This window comes from Mauremys mutica, chromosome 2 (genome assembly GCF_020497125.1).
Source record: "Mauremys mutica isolate MM-2020 ecotype Southern chromosome 2, ASM2049712v1, whole genome shotgun sequence".
NCBI lineage: Eukaryota > Metazoa > Chordata > Testudines > Geoemydidae > Mauremys > Mauremys mutica.
The window spans coordinates 211,684,326-211,703,780 of record NC_059073.1 but is presented as its reverse complement, the minus strand read 5'-3'; the positions used below and the strand labels follow the sequence as shown (position 1 = coordinate 211,703,780).

The window sequence follows — 19,455 nt, the reverse complement described above, 5'->3', positions numbered from 1 at the left end:
AATTTGCTCAGTAATCTGCTTTGTTCTGGTTGCTATCTCTTATAATCACTTTAAATTTACCTTTTGTAGTTAATAAACTTATTTTTTGTTTACTTCAAAACCCAGTTTGTGCAATTCATATCGTGGTGGAGGTGGGGAGCTATGCATATCTCCCTCCACATTGAGCGAGGGGACAATTTTTATGAGCTTGCGCTGTACAGATCTCTCTATACAGCGCAAGACAATATTATTTGGGGTTTACACCCCAAAGGAGATGTGCATGTGAGTGCTGGGTAAATCCCTGAGCTGAATCCTCCCACACAGAGCTGATTTCAGCCTGTGTCTGCAGCTGGGTGTGGCCTCACCTGTGTGTGCTAGAGAAGGCTTGAGGGCCTGGCACAGCAAGGATAGGGTAAGGAAGCCCAGGCTGGTGTTATGGGCGGACTCAGTGGGACCCCAGTATATCAGGTGGCATCCCGGACAGGGTGTATGTGTGTGTCCAGCCCACCACAACCATCACAGAGGGGTGGGTGGTACTTATGCAAACTGGGACTAGAGGGTTATTTCATTCATAAGGGACATCATGGAAAAGGCGTTATTAAAAAAAATACTAAATCTATGTATGTAATTTTCTTTGTGCGAGTTTATCTTTGCGGTTGTACTATTATTTTTTATTGGATAATCTCCATCACACCAAATGCTATGAATTCCTGACAGATAAAAACAGATAACACAGGAATGATGAACATCAATAACAGCAGAAGTTTAGGCCATGTCTACACTTACAGGTCGATCGGCACTGCTGTGATGGACGTAGCAAAGAAGACCTGCTAGGTCGATGGCAGAGTGCTCTCTCGTCGACTCCAGTACTCCAGCTCCCCAAGAAGAGTAAGGTAAGTCAGTGGGAGAGCGTCTCCCGGAGACACAGTGCGGTGTAGACACCGTGGTAAGTCTACCTAAGCTACATAGACTTCAGTTACGTTATTCATGTAACTGAAGTACAGTGACTTAGGTCGACTTACTATGGTAGTGTAGACCAGGCCTTAAGGGATAAGACAGGCATCATCAATTAATCTGCTTTAATGTTAAATTGGCCTTGTAGCAAGAAAAGAACTATCTAAGCTTTCATTTTATTCAATCAAAAGATGTCAACACTGTATTTTGTGTAATATTATGTTATTTCATTAAGTTCACTTATTGCTAGATCCTAAATGTAAACACAAATATTGAGAATAAAATCACAGAAGCAGCTGTATAATCTGCAGCAATTTAAGCTCCTCTATTAATCCCCAAATAATAAATAATAAAATAATAATAATATCTGAGCAGCTGCAGCCCAGGGGGAAGGGAAGCACGAAAAATATTGATTAAACTAAAGGGTCCAGTTTGTATGGTTTATTTACAATAAAGGTATGAATGTCTTTGGGCAGCAGCTGGTAACTGTGAATGACCATATATGAAGGTAGGTAAAATACCATCACATTGTTTAATGAATTACTGGAAGGTACTCAGATACTATAGTGATGAGAGTTGTAAAAGAACCTATATAGAACAGAATTCAAAACATTCTGTGCTGGTCCCTGTTCTTTATTCACTTAAGATATATGTCCTTCTAGCTAGGTTTTTATACAAAACACATCACGGTAGTATCTTGAATGCCTTGTCACTTAGGTAATGAGGCCTTGTCTAATCTATAATGGGTTTACCAAGGCAGCTATACCAGTACAGATACACCAGCAAATCCTCCTAGTAAAGACACCACTTATAGTGGTGAAAGAGTGCTTTTCCCAGTATAATTTACACCAGTTTTCTGAACAAAATAAGTCTTAGTGGCAAAAATATCAAACCCGTAATCAACATGGCTATATTGGCAAAACTACATGTGTCGTCATTTGGAGACATGCTAATAAACTAAGTAGTTGTATCTTTCCTGTATAACCTTCACTGATTAAACAAACAAGCAAATAGTTTTGTTCTCTATCAAGACAGATGATTTACGATGGTCGGCATAATACATGAGGCAGTTCTTGGAGATGGCCTCCAGCTCATCAAAGCAAAATTATATTTTTAAGGCTCTCCTTGAACATTAATTCGTTGATAACATACACTGGAATTTCCTGAAGAGAAGTACTAACATAAAAATCAATTAGCAGCTTCCAATCTGCAAGGAACTATGCGCTGAATTTTTCAGTCTAAATCATGTTAGTGGGCTTTAGCGACAAAGTGAAGCCACTATATACAGCCATTTAATTTTCACCTGTTTATTTGGAATATGTAGAGTTCAGATCAAGGCATCTCCTTTCAAGGCATCTTGGAACCTGATTCAGATAAATCCAATTGGGAATAAATACAAAACTGCAAGACTGCTCTAAAAAATTATTATCCTGTCATTTTTCACTGCCCCTGGATTTTCCCCAAATTACTTGCTCCTGTATTTGCATTTGAGCACACAAGTGAATTAATTGGCCAAAAAACCTTAAGGCAACAGCAGTTCTACAAATGTCCAGATGCAGTGCAAAAAATTATTGTGGGACATCATTGCCTTGAAAAATGGTGGAGCCTATCAGAACCCACAATCAGTTACAGGCATGCCCATATTCATGGCACAGATAATTAAATCCAGCCTGCCGCCTCCCACCCCCAAACAACTCCTCTTCTGCACAGAGGGGGAAATTCACTCCTCGGCAGACACCCAGCACAAGGCCTTCTCACCATCTAAATCCCCCAAATACGGCTTACATGGACTTCAGCGGTGCATAGGCCTTTTGCTGCCCCTCCTTCACCCACAAAGAGGCAGGCTCCCCGCCCCCCCCAAATACTCTGCCTCCCTCACCCGAAGGAAGGCCCCACACAGCTTACTTTCAGCCCTTTTCCTTATTTTATGGTGTTGCTGCTTCTTACGTGTTGCTGCTTCTTACGGCTTCCCTGGACTCCTTGCTTCCCAAGCAGCCGCTGCAGGGAATCCTCAGCTGCCTGTTGCTGCTGCCACTCTAGAGTAGCCCAAGACAGCTGCTCATGAGCAGGAGTGGAAGAGGACCACAACCCCTGTAGGAGCCTCATTATGAGGCAGCTGCTGTTGGTGTCCCCAACGAGCCCCCATAAAGGGCAAGAGGAAGAAGTTATCCTGGGTGCTGCAGGAGCTCCAATACACATCAGCCCCGAGGAGGGGAGAAGCAGCTCTGTAGAGTGGTCTGAGGAAGCTGCTTGTGATGCCTCCAGGAAGAGGAAACGGCTGGTGCTATGCAACCACAACTGCTGTTCCCCAGGAAACCCCCACCAACAGCATGATGGAGAAAGGTGCCTCAGCCCAGCGTCAGGCCGCCTTCGTCTCTTCTCCACTCCTTACGTAGGCTCCTTGGGCTTGGCATCAGTATCTGCCTGAGGTTGCTCTGCTGGAGCTACTCCTTCCCTTCCTCCTTTTGATGATGCCATGTGATGTCCCAAAGGGCTCAAGGACAGAAGAAAGCCATGCAGAGCTCAGAAGAGAACAAGTCCATCCACATAGGTGTGCGCAGGGAGTGTGCCCAGGCACAACCTAATGCCCTGAGCAGTACCGGCGAGTTTACAATGGCGCCACAGGCACCCTGGCACCGGGCCCAGGCTCAACAGGCCCGTCAGCTGGCCAGGCGCTGCACTTCACTTGCACTGCCAGCCGAGGGGCCACAGCAGGCTGGCTCCTCTCCTCTCCAGCCCCTCCCCCGTGCTCTGCTCAGCTGTCCGTCCAGCCCAGGTATCTTCGCCCCGTCCCCTCCGCCCACTTGCTCCTCTTGGGAGTCACATCCCTCAGGGGTCTGCCTGCCCCGCTCCCCAGCGAGGCTCCGGCTTGTCTTGCTCAGCCTGCCACCTCCTGGGGCTGAGCCGCCTGGGACCAGTGCAGGGGCCAGGTCATTCTCGGCCAGCATGGAGGGTGGGGGGCGCTCGTCTGGGCCCCAGGCAAGGAGGTTCTGAGGGATCCCGGCCCAGGCAGGCCCCTCCGCTCCCACTCTGATCCCCCACCGACCCCAGCTGTGACGCTGGCTCAGCCCAGGCAAGGCAAACAGCCCCCGCCCAGCAGGCCGGTGAGTGTGGCTGGGGGGCAGGCAGGGTGGGGGGAGTGGGTCTCTGAGGGCGGCGCTGGGCAGTGGGGGTCTGTGTGGGGCACTCCTGGGCCCCAGGGGGAATGAAAACAGCCCAGCTCCCCCTCCTGCAGCGTTCTTTGCTTCCCTGCAGAAAGTGAAGGAGAAACAGGGGTATGTGATTGGGAATGTTCATGGCATAGTTTGGGGGCATTATCCCCCCAAATAGAGGCGAGGGGTGGGGGCCACATGGGGTGCAAGGTCACATGCCACTCCCCCCATTTCTGTGAACGCAGAGTTGCTGCACAGCCCCCTGAAAAAAAGGAGGTGCTGCTCAGCTCCCTGGACTTTGCAGCTGGACACCACCTTCTGGGTCCTAGTGCTGGTTGAGCTCCCTTCTGTGTGCTGGGAGCCATCCTTCATCTTGTACAACAGTGAGTTGTGGGGCAGGGCAGGGGGAAAGAAGGGGGTGGGATGGGGAGGAGATGGAGCAGTGGGAAAGAGGCATGAGATGGGGAAGAGAAGAGGATGGGGAAGCGGGGGCAGGGGGAAAGAGGCAGTTTGGGAAGGAAGGGGTGGGATGTGGAGGAGATGGAGTGGTGGGGACGCGGCATGGGATGAGAAGAGAAGGGGGATAGGGGAAGTGGAGGCCCAGTGTGCAGATCCCCTTGGCAGCAGCTGGGGCTCCCCTGTTAAGCAGGCCCATCAAACCCTCACTCTGACAAGCCCCACCTCCCCTGCATCTGTACCACCCCGATGAGCCCCCCCCAACACCCCCCCACTGAGTCCCAACCACCTACACCTAGACCCCACCCAAATGAACCCCACCTCCCCTGCACCCAGACCCCCACCCTCGCTGAGTTCCAACCACTTTCACTTGGTCCCCCCTGCAGACTCCCATTGCCCCTGCACCTGGAATCTCCCTGTACATCCAGATCCCCCACTCAGCTGCCTGCACCCAGACTTCCCCACACAGAACCCTCTTACCCTCGCCTGCCCGGGCCCACCCAGCCAATCGCTGCCTCCCCAGCACTACACATAACTTTTGTTGACTTACATCAGGCACAGTGCTCTTCCACCACTGCGCTCCAGCTTGGCTGGCGCTCTCTGCGCCTGCCCCATAAGTGCCATCACATCATTGGTCAAGGGGATGTCCAGGGGGTGGGATTTCGTGGGGACTATGTTCTGAGTGGTGGCGTGGTAAGGGGGCTGGGCCGGGGGGGTTGGATATGGGCCAGATGGTCTCAGGGGCAGTCAGGGGATGGGGAATGGGGGTGTTGGATAGGGCGTGGGAATCCCAGGGGGACTGTCAGGGGCGGGGGTGTGGCTAGGGGTCGGGGCAGTCAGGGAGCAGGGGGAATTGGATGGGTCGGAAGTTCTGGGGGGGCTGTCGGAGAGGGGTCAGAGCAGGCACGGAGCAGGGGGAGTTGGATGAGTCAGGAGTTCTGGGTGTCCTGTCAGGGGGCGGGGAGAGGTTGAATAGGTGTGGGAGTCCCGGGGGTCTGTCTGGGGGCGAGGGTGTGGATAAGGGTCGGGGCAGTCAGAGGACAGGTAAGGGGGTAGGGTCCTAGGGAGGCAGTTACAGTGGGGGGGGTCTCAGGATGGGGCAGTCAGGGTACAAGGAGCGGGGGGGGGGTTTGGAGGTTCTGAGGGGGGCAGTCAGGGGGTGGGAAGTGTGAGGGGGCGGGGCAGGGGCAGGGCTAGGGTGGGGCTCCCTGGGTGCACACCCTAATGAAATGTGCTGCACACGCCTATGTCCATCCATCATGACCTAACAGTGCTGCCGAACCAGCACTCCATGCTCCTTCATGCAAAGCTCCGTTTACTCCTGGATCGGGAGAGGTTTGAATTGAATGGAGCTGACTGCATTCTAAAAAGCCCTTGTGAAACTATTTCACATTGCTAATGTCAGTTTTAGATTGGGGTTAGAAGCTAGGTAATAAGATTGTGTTTTATTAAGATAACCAGGGGGATAATTGAAATTGGTAAGTTAAAATCACTGGTGCAAGCACTAGAAATCCAGACAGCTATAGATGAAAAGGACTCAGCACTCATGTCAAGTGCAGGAAGAAAGGGGAAGAGAAGCTTGTCCTGAGATGAGAAGAAAACAGACCATATTTGGCCGAGAAATACTTCAGCTAAATGGCTTCCTCAGCATTCAGAACACAGAAGCAGGCATTTAGCTAGAACATGTGTCAACAGGTTCAATTTCTGTAATATGACGTACATTTATGATTAGTTCTAAGGCATGGATGATTTGGGATCTGCTTTTGGTTCCTCCACAATTAATGGTGAGGGCAACTTGAGAGTTATGCATTTAGTGGCAAATCAACAGATGCCATTGGTCATAGAAGAACCAACGTATTATGGGATGGGATTTAAGGAGCTCAGGTAAGGGCTGGCGCCTGGGTGTGCTTCCTTATACACAGATGCAGAAAGGTGGTTGGGGCAGAGCCTGACATATCTGCAACTATGTGGATCCACTGGCAATGTGTCCCACCTAAGAGAGATGTAACCCAAGAAGCTTTTAATCTGCAGTAGTGGCTATAAAGTGGCTTTACAATCTAGGAATAAGATTCATTCTCCTTAGTCCTGCAGCATCCCCTATGACAAGTATTGTTACTTGAGTTTGGTACATACATTACAGCACTATATTAAAGTGGCCTAAGGAACCTTTAGTGCACACCAGCAGGGTGTTTACACAGATCAATTAATGAGCAACATCACACCCCAGTAATGCACATTACCTCACCTGCAGACAATCCATAAGTCCCATTTTGAAAGAATGACTTGGACACCTAGGAACTTAGGGCCAAAGTTTTAAAGGTATTAGGCACCCACGGGAATCAGGTGTATAGGGGCTTTTGAAAATCTCAGTAGCCGCCTATCTGTATCTTTAAGCAGCTAAATATCTTTAAAAATCTGTCCTTTGTCCCACTGATTTTCAGTAAGATTTAGGCTCCTATGTCAATTTTTGAAAATGGGACTAATGTGCTTTTTAAAAATTTATCAAGTGTACAAAGTTCGATTTTAGTGGCGAAAGACTGTTCTGTGTTCGTACAGTAGCTAGTACAATTGGGTCCTGGTCCATGACTAGGACACCTAGATGCTACGGTAATACAAATAAAAATAGTAATAATAAATGTAGGTATTAAAGGCAGAGAGTGTCTGCTTGATCTGTAGCAAGGTTAGCCATGTACCATAGCAATGGGCTCTTCGCAGTTGGCCAAGCTGAATTGCGGTTGGTGCACCTACCACGCCAAGCAACACACAGAAATAAGAATGGCCATACTAGGTCAGACTAAAGGTCCTAGCCCAGTATCCAGTCTTCAGACAGTGGCCAATGCCAGGTGCCCCAGAAGGAATGAACAGACAGGTTATCATCAAGTGATCCATCCCCTGTCACCCATTTCCAGCTTCTGGCAAACAGGCTAGGGGCACCATCCCTGCCCACCCATCCTGGCTAAAAGCCATTGATGGACTTATCCTCCATGAATTTATCTAGTTCTTTTTTGATCCCTGTTATATTCTTGGCCTTCACAACATCCTCTGGCAAGAAGTTCCACAGGTTGACTGCATTGTGAGAAAAAATACTTCTTTTTGTTTTAAACCTGCTGCCTATTAATTTCATTTGGTGTCCCCTAGTTCTTGTGTTATGAGAAGGAATAAATAACACTTCCATATTTCCTTTCTCCACACCAGTCATGATTTTATAGACCTCTATCATATCCCCCCTTACCTGTCTCTTTTTCAAGCTGAAAAGTCCCAATCTTATTAATCTCTACCATGGATTTATATAGAGGCAATACGATATTTTCTGTCTTATTATCTATCCCTTTCTTAATGATTCCCAACATTCTGTTCGCTTTTTTGACTGCTGCAGCACATTGAGAGGATGTTTTCAGAGAACTATCCACAGTGACTCCCAGATCTCTTTCTTGAGTGGTAACAGCTAATTTAGACCTCATCATTTTATATGTATAGTTGGGATTATGTTTTCCAATGTGCATTACTTTGCATTTATCAACATTGAATTTCATCTGCCATTTTGTTGCCCAGTCATCCAGTTTTGAGAGATCCTTTTGTAGCTCTTCGCAATCTGCCTGGGACTTAACTATCTTGGTTCATTTTTTTCCTTTTTTTTTAGCCAAAAGTTCTGTTTCTCCAAGTGGATCAATAACTATCAGTTTTACATTTTTTTAAAACCAACTTTAAAGATTCCTAGCGAAAATGGAGTAATGTTTAAATAGTACATCAACCTTCATTCAGTGCAATAAATAAATGCATCAGCAGGTGGCACTGTAACCAAACATGTTATTCAGTTATGTGACCTGCATATACTTTTTTCTTCTTTGGTTGTTTCAAGGTGCAAATCACTGTAGAATCTTAGTACAATATGTCATAGATTGGAAACAAAGGTTATAGTATTGACAGAAATTTTCAGACACTTTGCTGTGATGAGTCTACTCTCTTCCTGTAAAATCCTATCTAGTGGCATTCTGCTGTAAGAATATTGTTAGAAAAAGAAATACCAGGCACTTACATCCTCACTCCAATTTTGTCTCTTGACATAGTTCCTAATGAATAATTACAGCTGCCTTTTGATGGACAGAACTGACCGTATTGGAATGGCACCGCTTTTTCTATAAACAGACTGGTTCATTGGGAGCTTCCAACATAAGAAGACAGTGTGGTTCTTAACTGATTGGAGGAGCACTGGTAACACTGTCCGCACACCAATGCCTCCTATCACTTAATGAATACCAGTGTACACTTTATAAAGCTCACTGCTATAACGCTATTGGAGAGCGAATGTTAGTGAACCCTGGATTGTAAATAAACTATATAAAGGACCATCAGTGTAACATCAATTTTTTAAAATCACTCTTACAATGTCTGAATGAAGGGTTAATGTTCTATGGGCATATTTTGGAATGTATTTACTGGAATCAACAGGAGTATTTTTATTTACCTGAATATTTTCAGGGGAGATAAATTGATATTTGTATCTTTTATTCTCTCCTTCCCGCCTTCACCCCAAAAAAGAAAAGAATGGAAGAATGGGTAGTTTATTTATCATTTGATAACGTCTCTTGTTTCTATCTGGAAGCTAAATTGAGGATTAAAAGAAAATATTCCAAGCACATCTGACTGAATTCTAGGAAGGTGATAGTCACTTTTGTTTTATTTTCTCATCCCTCTTATTTCACTGTACTTCAGCATCTAGATACAAGAGATAAAATCCTCATCCCATACAATCCTTTAACGGAGGGATGAGCATCTTGTAATTACCATTTTTAATTTTTTTTTTCAAAAGTAAGTAATTTGCTGTTAATTTCATGTTCTGTACTGGGCTTCAGTGAGGAGGAGGTGCTGCTGCTGACTTTCATAAGGAGGAAACTGACAGGAGCTAACACATTGAAATCCAGGTGATTGGCACCCAGGTAATTGGGAGAATGTCCATGCAAAACATTCTGTAGAATACATTTCAATTATTCTAAACAATAGATACCAAATTATGTCTAAAAATCTGTTTATATTTTATCTGTATTTTTATATTTATAGAATACATTTTACATGTATTTCTGTAGCATGGTTTATGATATATAGTAGTTAAAAGATGTGAATCGGTGTTAGCTGGCATATATTTCCTGCTTTGTAATCCTTTCTTTGCTCCATGCTGCTGTCCTGCTCTGTTATGTCTGCTAAACAGGATCCACTTTGTTATACTTTCTTTGAAATGTTTTAATGCGTTGTATAAAGTTTGGGACAAATGCCAAGAGGTGCTGAGCACTTACGGCTTCCACTGATTTCAACGGGTATTTTGTTTGAATAAGAGCCAAGTAAGAACTGCAGGTTTTTGGCTCCTTCTTTTTTTCAAGCAAATCATTTAAACAAGTAAATAACTCTCAGTATATTGTATTCCTCACAGGGAGTCAAACTGAACCCAAACCTGAAAACCAGTTCAGAGAGGGTTTTTGAGTGAACTGGAAACTGAATCCGAACTGAACTCCAAGTCGCAATGAACCTGAACTGGAACTAAATCCAAAAAAACAAAAATCTGTAACTGGTTCAAAAAGGGGAGAGGGGTGTCTTTTGGGTTTCCTGAGGAAGGATGTCTCTCTGCTTCACGCCTAGAGAGAGAGAGGAGGGGGAGAGACTAAACTTCCCAAGAAGCCATTGAAGGAGGTGAGGTAGAGAAGAGTTCTGGGATTGGTAGTTATCCTGTTATGCCCACTTGAGCAACTATAACTCCCAGAACACCTCCCTTCCCCCACTTAGGGCTTGGTTCCTGCTCTGCAAGTCAATGTAGAAAGGGCATTTTCTGGACTGAAATTTATTTTGTCACTTCAGCGGTCAAAATATGACTGACAGAGTACTGGAGGATGTTTTACTAATGCGTACAAGTAACTTGTTTTAAAACAATTTTTTGATAAGGAAATATTTATCATTGTATTCTTTTGCTAGAAGTTACAAGCATAAGTGTGTGTGACATTAATTTGCAGGAAATGTACCTGAACTGGTTCAAACAGGTTCAACATGATTGAAATGGTTATCGAACCATCATTCTAAGTTAGCGTCTGAACCAGAACCGAACCAAAGAGTTAAAACATGTTGATGAACCTGAACCACAAGTGACCTGCAATTTTTAATAGTTCGACTACCTGATTTCTCACATAATTAGCTTAACTAGCACATTTCTATTTCCCCTGGATTGCACCAATAATGTGGATTTTAATGAAATACTCCTCTTTCCTATATTCCCAGCTGTTTTAAATACACTAAATTATGAATTATTTCTATTAGCATTATTTTAGCCAAAAGATAAAGACCACTTATATACCAGTTACAGCACATTGGGATGCCTGCATCCCATCAGTACACCAAATGCTTGTTTGCTTTAAGTTGTGGTGACTTATAGTAATGTAATATATTGAAAGGATACAAAATAACCTGTCCCTTGTTCAAAATTCCTGACATCTTAACATTGTCTAGTGCGCCAAACAGTGCTAATGACAAACAGATGGAGTCATCCATCTCTTTTTATGGGACACAAGGAATACAACATTCAGTCTTATATCAGAAATTTAACGTTGGCATGGGACCTTGAGGAAATCTGGGAAGAAAGAAGGTATTTTATAGCTAGTGCCACAGCATAGTACTTACAATTAAGCAATTAGAATATATTTCAGAAGAGATACTTTTAAAAATACATATATACCTCTACCTCGATATAACGCTGTCCTCGGGAGCCAAAAAATCTTACTGCATTATAGGTGAAACCACGTTATATCAAACTTGCTTTGATCCACCAGAGTGCGCAACCCCGCCCCCTCCCCCGAGCACTGCTTTACTGCATTATATCCGAATTTGTGTTATATAGGGTCGCATTATATCGAGGTAGAGGTGTATATGGCGATCAACACATTTTTCCAAAATCAAAGCAGTCAAATATGTCATACAGTCTGTTTCTATTTACTCTGTTGCCCTCGATTTATAACTTGGGCTGTATTCATACACTATTTATATCAGAACTACAAAATGCTGTCTTAACTAAACTAACAATTATTTAGAAACAAGCAATTTTGGACAATTGGGGAGGTCATGCAGACCGCCCAGCAGCATTTTCCAGCAGACACAGATCAGACATGTACAGTGGCTGACATTAAAAGTCAGCATTTCACATCAGTTAGAACACAGTGGTATTTAAGACTATAACAATTTCCATCTATACTTAGATAGGTGATATCTGTAATAAACTGTGTGGGTAAATGCAGATTTTTAATGCCTTCTGCTGTAGCATGCAATCTGTTTAAACAACTGTATGTGACTTAATTTAATCAGGATGACAGACCTAATATGTTACCATCTTACATACAAAAGGAATTCACTTTTTGCACCTATGGTAATTTGCCAGTTTTGCATTACAAAAAAGAGTTGTCCTATCTCTCTCCCGTATTCTGTGCATCTTTCATTCCCTGTACACAGTCTTGTTCCACTTGATTTAATCTAACCTGCTTTTGCTTGCTTCACCCAGGAATTTGGTTGGTTGGTTGGTTGTGAAGAAATTCCTAAACAGAAGAAACTCTGCCTACAAAATACTTATTAGGAGATGGGTCTATGTCTACAGCTCTGGCCCTGATAATACTCTGTCTGAGATGGCTCTGAAAGAGGCGTGAGCTGAAGAGGCTGAAACTGCTTCTATTAGACTGGTCACAGCCTTTTTAGTTTGTGCATCTATAATCTCACTTATCACTGGTCAGTGTGAAGCTTTCTCTAGTGAGCATGTGCACCTAAATGTCAATTTCTGTAGAACTTATGCTTTCATTTAAGAACAAAAAATTAAGTTTCTAGTATCTAGTTTCTAGTAAATTAAGATAACCTTCTCAAAGGACAACTCGTAAACTAATGCAATTCAGTCTTGAGTCTGCAGACAGATGCAGGTCACCTCTGCTGCTCATATCTTTGCCAAGCGCAGCTCTTATTCAGAACCATGTGGCCACGGACCGCTCTCTGCTTGCTCCATGTGAGGCACTTTGCAGCCACAGGTTCCACAATATTCACTGGGAACTCAGAGCTATGTTTTGCTGATTTAAGGGTAGATTAGAGTTTCAACAGAATCCAGTTGGACAGGCTTACTTCTGTTCTATTCAAATTCTTATATGGCATCCATCAAGTCTAAATACCCAATACAAACTGATGGCAGTTAAAAATTTGTAGCTGGTTATTATAAAGGTACCAACTTTAACATGACCAGTTTTATCTGTCCAAATTTCTCCACTGAGTCTAGTACAACCGAAAACAAAGAAGAGTTTCACTGAAGTGAAATTACAAAAATAGGGATATGCCCTTGTTTGCTATTTCTGTACTGAATCCCAATGTGTATTGATTGCATGTTGAGTTCTCTAAATGCAAAGGAATAGCAGGATTCAGTCTGCTATTAAAAACTTTTAAAATACCTGAAGATTTGAACAGAACATTCCTTTTGTCCCCGAGGCAAAACTCTCATTGACTCAGTGGGGAATTTACTTTTTTTTCAGCCCCCAACATGGCGTCACAAACAAACTGTCCAATAGTTGGATATCATGGTGTCTGATATGCTTGTAGAACCAGAAGAGGGGTGTGACGGAGGAACAGGGCAGAGGGATACATACATACAGTTTCACAGGGATCCCCTGGGTCAGATATATGCACAACGAGTAACTAAAGGATAGTGTGAGGTCTCTACCAACAGCCAGTAGCCCACTGGTCATCATAATCATTGAGAAATGTCTGTACAGATGATAATTATTATGAAGTTATGTGCACATTGTGAAAATTATGTTAAGGCAGTATCCAGAAGGTGGCACGTCTCAGAAGGTTCCTTTCAGGCAGGGGGTAACAGACATTTATCTTCCTGTCTGGTCATTGTGTGTCCCAGTATATGCCTATTTGCAGCCTGAGCCACATGTGGTAAAGTGTTTGTGAAATCTACAAGGAAGGAGTATACAGGAAATAACCACTTTATGAATAAGGACAATGGATTGTTCTAATATATCTGGAATGCAAACAGGCAGCTGGGACCTTTCACTGAGAAGACAGCTGACAGAGTGACTTGTCTTATGAATGGAGGGTCACTGCCAAACGTGGCTGTAAAAAGGTGGAAAGACTTCAGGTGAGCACTGCTCTGTAAAACAGGTAAGTAGCTAAGTAAGTAAGTCTAGTTCTACAATGCGTGTTATGATTTTTTCTATAGGTAACCATTTGTTCCCAATTCGTCTACTTGCTAGCACTTGAATTGCTATACTTTAAATAAACTTTTACTTGTTTTCACTAATGAGATGTCTGACAGCCCAGCATACACCTGGGAAGTGTCACGAGGGAGTCTAAAAAGGGAAATGAATCTCTCAGCATAAAACATCCAATCCAAAGAAATTACTGATGCTGATTTTCACCCAATTTCCCTTATTGCTGTAATTGAAATCTTACTATTGTAGCCTGTGTAGGTTTTCTTCACTGCCTAACAGGTGCTAACAATGTTTTGCTGAGAAAATAAGCAAAAGGAGGGGAAAACACTCTGTAATATAACATGGGGCCTACACGGTACTCTGCAGCTGTGTTTAGTTTATTTGTTTAGAGAGCTAGGAAACAAAATAAAAATCAACAATTAGACTTGTGTTAACAGCTCACAAAACAAGAAATAATATTTAACAGACTCAAAATACAGCAAACCAAGCTTCAAAAATTATTTTAGAGAAAAAAGCACCAAGGATCAAATCTTGTTTCCACTGAAGCTCACACAAGTTTTGACTTAATGGTGAACATTAAGAATTTGCGTCCTCCTCCCCCCAAAAACCCACATCCCCAATATAGTAGGAGGTCTCCACTGCAAAAAAGAGGCTCAAGGTCTGTCTGCAATGAAAAAAATGTAGGCACAAAGTTGTGTCTGTATCTTTTTGCACACCTCAGTGTGTGTAGAGAGAGTCCCGATATTATGGTTTAAATCAGTCACCCCTTGTATGGCTGATCGATAGCACAGTGGAATAACTGGAAAGGATCCTGTTGACTTCAGAGGACAAAGTAGTACTATATACATTGGAAAAGACTAGCTTGAAACGTATTCTTTCCTCTCAGTCCAGAGGATACTTTAGAACAGTGGTTCTCAAACTAGGGCTGCTGCTTGTTCAGGGAAAGCCCCTGGCAGGCTGGGTCAGTTTGTTTACCTGCCGCATCCGCAGTTTTGGCCGATTGCAGCAACCAGGGGCTGTGGTTCACCGCTCCAGGCCAATGGGGGCTATGGGAAGCAGCGCGAGCCGAGGGATGTGCTGGCTGCCCTTCCCGCAGCCCCCATTGGCCTGGAGCGGCAAACCGCGGCCAGTGCGAACTGCAATTGGCCGAACCTGTGGATGCGGCAGGTAAACAAACCGGCCCGGCCCACCAGGGGCTTTCCCTGTACAAGCGGCGGACCGGCTTTGAGAACCACTGCTCTAGAACACAGTCCCTGTTCATCCTGTGAAAGAAAAGTTGGGGCAGCCGTGCCAGAGTGGGGATTTTCAAAATGATCCTCAACATTTACCATCCAGGCACAACAACATCTGTTCCCCCACTGTTTGATTGACGATAATGAAAAATACTCCCTGGGCTGCATTCTGTGGTCTCCTACAGCGGTGCCAAGTGGATGAAAACTTAACAAAAATGGCCAAGAGAACATTCCTTTTGCCGCGAGGAAAGCTTCACTGACATAAAGCTGGCATAGAGCATGTTGGAAGAGAGAGGTAGTGTGGCAGGAATGGCCAAGGGCCCTACGTCTCACCTGATCTTTGGGTTTAATGTTCATGCTTTGTATATTTGCATTTAACATTCTAGTCAGCACGGCCATCTCTACTATCTCTATTTTCCAATTTCTTGCAGCAGAAAATTTAGATGGTTGAGATTGGTCACTCACCCATAATGTGTAGGATCCCCTGCGACTGCCTGGAAAAGTCAGCATGCTCTGATCTGAAACAGCAACAGATGCCAGACCGCTGCTTCTGGACTGTGGCCAATCAAAATCAGCCTCCGCCTGCTCAGCTTTACTTTTTTGCTTTCTTATAATCTGTAGGGTTGAAATAGGGAAAAAAAAAAGAAGGTTACTGGAAAGTACAGCTAGAGCCATATGGCTCAAAATGCATTGGCTGTGTCAAGATGAACAGCGTGGAATAGAAAGTTTGAGTTTCCTTTAGCTTCGGCCCCAGCTAATTCAAGTTTGATTTTCACAACCTGCACTTCTTTCTTCTTATCTGAAGTCAGAGGGTTTGCAAGTGCACAAGAGAGTTACAATAAAGTCATTATCTAATATTTGTAGGAACACCAGAGCTGAATTAAAACAATATGGAAATTTATACTCCACCAATGGTACTTAATGTGATCTAAATCTGGAAGCCAAGTTTACATTTCCTCAGAATAAGAATGCATAAGTAGACGAATATTGGTATGGAATCATAGAATAAAGGATATAGGCTTAATTTCAAAGTACACCTAACTCCTATTGACTTTTAATGGGAGTTAGGTGCTTAAGCACCATTTTCTTAGATTCATAGATTCTCAGGCTGGAAATGACTACTGTGATCATCTAGTCTGATTTCCTGCATAACACAGGCCATTGAACTTCTCTGAATGTATTCCTGTTTGACCAAGAGCATATGTTTTAGAACAACATCCCATCTTGATATAAAAATTGCCACTGATGAAAAACCACTTCAACCTTTGGTAAATTGTTCCAATGGTTAATTACCTTGACTGTTAAAAATGTACACCTCTTGTTTCCCGGTCTGAATTTGTATAGTTTCAACTTCCAGCAATTGGATTATGTTACATCTTTGTCTGCTAGACTGAAGAGCCCATTTTCTAATATTTGTTCCCCATGGAGGTACTTTAAGACTATAATCAAGTCACCCCTTAACCTTCTCTTTGTTAAACGAAACTGGTTGATCTCCTTGAGTCTAAGGGTATGTCTACACTGGCAGAGTTACATCGCTGGCAGCTACATCGCCACTCAGAGAGCGCTGAAGGGAAACCGCTGTTGTGTGTTCACACTGTCAGCTGCCTGCGCAATAGTGTGTTCACACTTGTGGCACTTCCAGCGGTATTTGGAGCAGTGTACTCTGGGCAGCTATCCCACAGAGCATCTCCTTCTCTTCTGCCACTAAGAACTGTGAGAAGGCGGAGGTGGTCACAGGCATCCTGGGTCTTGTCCCAGTGTCCTGTGATGCATTCCTTAGCGTCCCAGCAATCCCTGTGCTTCTGTCCACATTTGGCGCCATCTTTCAATGGTTTGTGTACTGCGCTCTCTGCCTCTTCGGTCTGCAGGAATGGATCCCGCACTGTTGACCAATATGCTGCTCGCTCGACTAACACGTCACAAGTGGCAGTGGAGTTATTCCTTAAACTACAAAGGCAAGAGTTCTACACTGATCTCGCCACACATAGTAGCTACGACATGAGATTGCTTGTGGCATTCATGGAGGCGGTGACGACAGTGGAACGCCGCTTTTGGGCTCGGGAAACAAGCACTGAATGGTGGGATCACATTGGGATGCATGTCTGGGATGACGAACAATGGCTGCAGAACTTTTGGATGAGGAAAGCCACATTCATGGGACTGTGTGATGAGCTCACCCCAGCCCTGTGGAGCAAGGACACGAGAATGAGAGCTTCCCTGCCATTGGAGAAGTGTGTGGCAATTGCACTGTGGAAGCTGGCTACTCCAGACTGCTACTGATTGGTCAGTAACCAGTTTGGAGTAGGAAAGTTGACCTTTGGATTTGTGTTGACGGAAGTGTGCAGGGCCATTAATCGCTTCCTGCCCGGAAAGACCGTGACTCTGGGCAACATACATGACATTGAGGATGGCTCTGCACAAATGGGCTTCCCTAACTGTGGAGGGGCAATAGATGGCACACACATTCCAATTCTAGCACCAGATCACCTAGCCACCGAGTACATTAATTGGAAGGGATATTTCTCTATGATTCTCCAAGTGCTTGTGGATCACTGTGGGCGTTTCACGGACATTAATGCAGGCTGGTCCGGAAAGGTGCATGATTCACACATCTTTTGGAACACTGTCCAGTTCAGAAAGCTGCAAGCAGGGACTTTCTTCCTGGACCAGAAAATCATCATAGGGGAAGTCAAAATGCCCATTGTAATCCTGGGAGACCCTGCCTACCCCTTAATGCTGTGGCTTATGAAGCCATACACAGGGAACCTTGACAGCAGCAAGGAGTGGTTCAAAAACAGGCTGAACAAGTACAGAATGACTGTTGGGTGCACTTTTGGCCATTTAAAGGCTGCCTATATGGGACGTTGGACCTGGCTGATGACAATATTCCTATGTTTATAGCCGCGTGCCGTACGCTCCATAATATTTGTGAAGGGAAGGGTGAAAGCTTCACTCAGTGCTGGACCACTGAGGCTCAGCACCTGGAGGCTGAATTTGAACAGCCAGTGACCAGGTCTATTAGAGGGGTGCAGCATGGGGTCATAAGGATCAGGGATGCCTTGAGGCAGCAGTTTGAAGCTGAAAGCCACTAATATTTGTTGCTATGTTCAGGAGTGCAGTGCTTGTAATGCTGGGAGGTGATTGTGACTGGTGCAGATGATGCATTGTGAAGGTTTACGAAAATTGCCTGTTGCTTTGCAGGGCTCTGTTTGCTTTCAATTAATGGAATAAAGATTGCTTTCAAACCAAAACAATTCTTTTATTAAAAAACAACAACTGGAGGACAGAGACAAACCAAAAAAACATCAGCACTGTGGGGATGGGGGAAGGGAGGGTCCCAGGCAGATGTGGAGTCCCGGGACAGCTAAAGATTTGTGTATGTCCAGGTATCATATGCAACCTTGTCCTTTGAAGTATAGTGCAGCGGGTACTGTACTTCAGCAGGGCTAAACTGCAGAGAGACGGGTGTTGAGTGCAGTGGGTACTGGGAGTCCACAGGACTGCACTGTGACGGGGCAGGAATGGAAAGCAGTGGGTACAGACTGGAGTCAGGAGATTAAGAGTGTGTTGGTGGTGTCTGGGGAAAGAGTTTTGCGACAGCGGCTGCAGGGGAGGGTGGGTGCGGAGCTGCTCGGTTTGCAGTGCTAGTAGTGCCTGGAGCGTGTCCGCTTGGCACTCCATAATGTCTAAGAACTGCTCCATGGCTTCATTCTGGCGCGTCACTTTCTCCTTTCAGTCCCTCTTCTCACTGTCCTGCCACTCCTTCAATTCTTGTTTTTCGGCCGCAGTGTGCATCATGACATCACACAGAAAGTCCTCTTTAGTTTTTCGTGGCCACTTTCTAATTCTGTGCAGCCATTCAGCCGGCGATAACAAAAAGGGTGGCTGGGCTCCCAAGGTCATCTCTGTGAAGCCAAAATGCAACATTTTACAGAAGCAGTATTGTTTGCAACACACAGACCACTGATTCAGTGATTTAAAACACAGCCACTATTCACATACCTGTCACTAACTGGCTGACCCCAGGCAAGCACACATGAGCCACAAGACCCCCAAAATGGTGAGTAACCGCAGGGGCAGGGGCAATCAGTGTTCTAGGACTGTACTGTACACTGGGCACGTGGCTCTTGGAGAGAGCCAGCACTGTAGGGGGAGGGCGGGCCTTATAATCATTACTGTCCCCACATTTTCCACAGGCTGTGTTCATTATGGAAGATATCTCGCTGCTGAGGGTGAGCAGGGAATCGAGGGAGGGTCTCCCCCATACTGCAGCTTCTGCCCTGGCCCTTATGTGGCTCCCCCTGTGTGCAGCAATGGTCCCTGCCCCCGTGACGGCAGAGTGGTATGGGAAAGTTACCCTTAATGGGACAAGAAACAAAGCAGCTCTGCCAGAGAACCTGCAGCAGTGGATTGCCCAGTATCTCCATGAGAGTTTCCTGGAGAGCTCTGAGGCAGATTCCC

The 19,455-nt window shown here is 44.9% G+C and overlaps 1 protein-coding gene across 10 annotated transcripts in view; it reads right to left on the bottom strand.

The window, feature by feature from the left end:
• Positions 1–19,455, bottom strand: part of LOC123364289 (myosin VIIA and Rab interacting protein) — a 367,063-nt gene that overhangs the window by 62,241 nt on the left and 285,367 nt on the right. For all 10 annotated transcript variants that reach the window (XM_045006277.1, XM_045006279.1, XM_045006276.1 and 7 more), the window contains one exon: positions 15,460–15,609. In XM_045006277.1, coding sequence (XP_044862212.1) covers positions 15,460–15,609 — 150 coding nt within the window. The remainder of the gene's footprint in view (positions 1–15,459; positions 15,610–19,455) is intronic.